This window comes from Diaphorina citri, unplaced genomic scaffold (assembly GCF_000475195.1).
Source record: "Diaphorina citri unplaced genomic scaffold, Diaci psyllid genome assembly version 1.1 scaffold2721, whole genome shotgun sequence".
Taxonomy (NCBI): domain Eukaryota; kingdom Metazoa; phylum Arthropoda; class Insecta; order Hemiptera; family Psyllidae; genus Diaphorina; species Diaphorina citri.
This window is the reverse complement of record NW_007380138.1, coordinates 5,369-8,955: the sequence shown is the minus strand read 5'-3', so window position 1 is coordinate 8,955 and position 3,587 is coordinate 5,369. Positions and strand designations below refer to the sequence as shown.

Genomic DNA, 3,587 nt, shown 5'->3' with positions numbered 1-3,587 from the left:
GTTAGATTCCCGCCTAAATACCCCAGATGGTCACACTTACCGATATCAACAACGTCTAACGTTCAGGGGTACATCGGGAATTGGTGCATTCAAAGTGGCATAGCCAGCCTAGTTAACTTGGTTGGTAGAGCGTCTGCCTTGTAAGCTATAGGTCGCGGGTTAGATTCCCGCTCGGAACGGATTTTATCCTGAACGGATAATGTTCGTTCTCGGAACTGTTGACTTTCTTCTATCCTGTCTTCCTTCTCTCTTCGATTTGGTAGAACGGATTTTATCCTGAACGGATAATGTTCGTTCTCGGAACTGTTGACTTTCTTCTATCCTGTCTTCCTTCTCTCTTCGATTTGGTAACGATAAGACCTTAGAAGTTACAGTTCTCTCTATCAAAGCTTTTAAAAAAGTGTCATCGCCGCGTCCTTGCCTAATAACCTTCTAATTCGAGGGAAATTAATCTCCTACGAAAACATTATGAATATACGACCTTTTCAAGCCAAATCGACCATTCAGTGCCAAATCCTTCCTAGGGACTGAACGGGATATAATTGAATGAAATCCCCCTCCTCCTCATCCCGGATAATCCTTTAGATCGTTTATATCTTGAGAGATGCTCGGGCCCATGTTTCATATTGCCGTCATAATTGTAAGGTTCGTCATTCAAATCATTTGTGCGGACTTCGCGTTAGTCTTGTTCGTTGCCGATCGGACCAGCTGTGTTAGTTCCCGGGAGTCCGTAGGCGTCCAACATTTGAACACGTAAACTCATATTCCTTACCCTGAAGGATAATATAATAATACTTACAGCCATATCAATCTAGTGCCCAAAAGTGCCCAAAAAATACTCTTTACCTTGAAAGATAGTTAGTCTTGTTCGTTGCCGATCGGACCAGCTGTGTTAGTTCCCGGGAGTCCGTAGGCGTCCAACATTTGAACACGTAAACTCATATTTCTTACCCTGAAGGATAATATAATAATACTTACAGCCATATCAGTCTAGTGCCCAAAAGTGCCCAAAAAATACTCTTTACCTTGAAAGATACAGAAAGTATAAAAACATTTTTTCAAAAAATATGTATGTAGGTATAAGATAGTGCAAAGTAATATCCAAGTAGGTACTAGGTAGTAAACAAATGAGAGTTTCACAAAGTTGTCCTTTTAAGCCTAGGTAGTAAACAAATGAGAGTTTCAAAAAGTTTTCCTTTTAAGCTAAAAAAAAAAGTTTTTTTTTTTTTTTTTTTTTTTTAAAAGACATTTATTTACACAATTGAAGGAGTTTTAACAATAAAGTCCTACCTCCAATAAAGTTTTTAAAGTTCTTAAAAACAAAAAGAAATTTTGACAAGAAATTTACCTTGTATTTAAATTTACTTACAGATATAGTTACTCCTATGTTGGTTTTATTAGTGATTAATCGGAGATTTCACTGATACTTTTAACTGCTCAAAAAGGAGTCTTTAAATATATAATTTCTCATTTAGAGTCATTCTTCTAGATGTACGAGTAAAATCTGCATTTATTTGCTGTTACATATTACCAGAAGAGTTACTTTACCTCTTGGTAGCCCCAAAAGAGTCAGGGTAGGTAAGTAGGTATCTATCTCATCAGTAAGAGAACCTATTAGGGTATCAATTGCAAGTAGCTTCTCAGCTATTGATAAGACTGTACCTGGTCGTCAATAACATGGATTAATCGAATGTTTACAACTTAGCAACAAGTTTATAACTTAACAACAAGTAACAGAAGGTAATGTTTAGCGTAAAAAGAACGCGTTGAAAACAGCAAATTAATTGCGTTTACTTACTAATAATAATTAGGTTAGGACGTAGGCAAACAGGCATTAAGTGTCTGTAATATCTTTTAATCTAAGGAAATCAATAATTCGATAGGTAATAATGTAAATGTAAAAGACTCTTAAGTAACTGCCTAATAATTAGGTATATTCACTATTAGTTTAGTAGATCATGACAGAAAATGATGGGCCCTAACGACTAGGTTTGACGGGCTCAAAATAAAGAACGTTCTCGTTAAGTGTATTTTTGCCAATTTCCATCAAAATCGGTTTTCAATAATTAGAATGATTAGTTTGTAGTCATTTGTGCAATAGTAAAATTATTAATTCGATCTAAAAATAATCTAGGTTGATTTGCTTTCCGTGCAAAGTAGGTAACCTAGATAAGATTAAAAGGTAAACTCTTGTCAATTTCTTGAGCACTCAAATTCTCAATTGATTTTCAGTAGGTCGCGATAGTTTGCATGGCTGGTAGGTATACACTAAGGTCTTGGGTTTTTAGTCCTTATCGATTATCTTGTTCAAACAAAGTAATGCAGTAGATATTTAATTTTTTAACATAAAAACAATTATAAACCTACTCAATGAAACGACAATTTCGTGTCAGTTATTAATTCGCCATGTCAAAAAGCCATCAGTTATGACTCCTGTCAAGAAGATGTCAGTTATGAATTCGTAATAGAGTGATGTGTGACATTTCTTTACTTGTGTTCTGCATAGTTGAGTTGAAATTGGAACTCAACTCATTATAATGTTTGTCTGGATCACTCTGGATGGAAATACACAAGTTGAAAGGCAGCTATTTTCACAAGAGCTCATCCAAAATGACAATAGCTGTTTGTCTGGCCATTTCTAAATTTTCAAGACGTCTCGAGTGACATTTCCAGCTGAACAATGCGAGGTAGTACAGCGGGCATTACAGATGGCTTGCAGGGACAGTCCAAGGCACACTACTTGTTGTTATCTATCCTGGACATCCTCATAGGAACTCTGGTCATTACTCCCCTGGTCATAGCTTACTGGAGAGCCACCTGGGGTCTGTTTGACACCTATGTGTTTCCAGACAACCCGCTGTCAAGTGCCCTCACATCTGTTGGGATTAGTTTCGCCATTCTGTTCGTGTTTAACTTGTTTCAAAAGAAAATCAGGGAAACTCTTAACCCGGACATACATCGTCTTCTCTTCTACACGCTATCTCGTCTTTACACCAAACTATTCTCTATTGCCTGTGTCAACTCATGGCGTGGTGTATGGGATATTCTGGATATTGTACTGGGCACAGATGACCCCAGGTGGACAGCGCTGTCCGTTCTCTTTGCTTTCGTACTGCTTATCCCCATGAAAACATTGAGGAATTTGTCAGCACCCCCGTTCGCCATAGTCACGGATAGATACAAGGGCTATTTTGATGTACCAACGCTGTTCAGAATCCGAGTAAGTGTTAACGATATCGTAAAACCCAAAAATTTTCATTGCCATAATGGTTGAACCCTTATCCTCAAGTCGAGGCATTAATATTAATACATACCTACTCGATTTGTCAGCACCCCCGTTCGCCATAGTCACGGATAGATACAAGGGCTATTTTGATGTACCAACGCTGTTCAGAATCCGAGTAAGTGTCAACGATATCGTAAAACCCAAAAATTTCCATTGCCATAATGGTTGAACCCTTATCCTCAAGTCGAGGCATTAATATTAATACATACCTACATTAATATTTTTTATAGTGGATGAGCCATGATATAGGTATGTATTATGAACATATTGCTAGTGGATGTGCCAAAATTACTTCCATTTA

At 37.4% G+C, this 3,587-nt stretch overlaps 1 protein-coding gene across 1 annotated transcript in view; it reads left to right on the top strand.

Moving 5' to 3' along the window:
* The first annotated feature begins 2,652 nt into the window (after nt 1-2,652).
* The window catches only part of LOC113465283, a 5,814-nt gene continuing 4,879 nt past the window's right edge, over nt 2,653-3,587 (top strand). The window contains exons 1-2 of the mRNA XM_026830934.1: nt 2,653-3,272; nt 3,331-3,401. Coding sequence (XP_026686735.1) covers nt 2,681-3,272; nt 3,331-3,401 — 663 coding nt within the window. The 5' untranslated portion in view covers nt 2,653-2,680. The remainder of the gene's footprint in view (nt 3,273-3,330; nt 3,402-3,587) is intronic.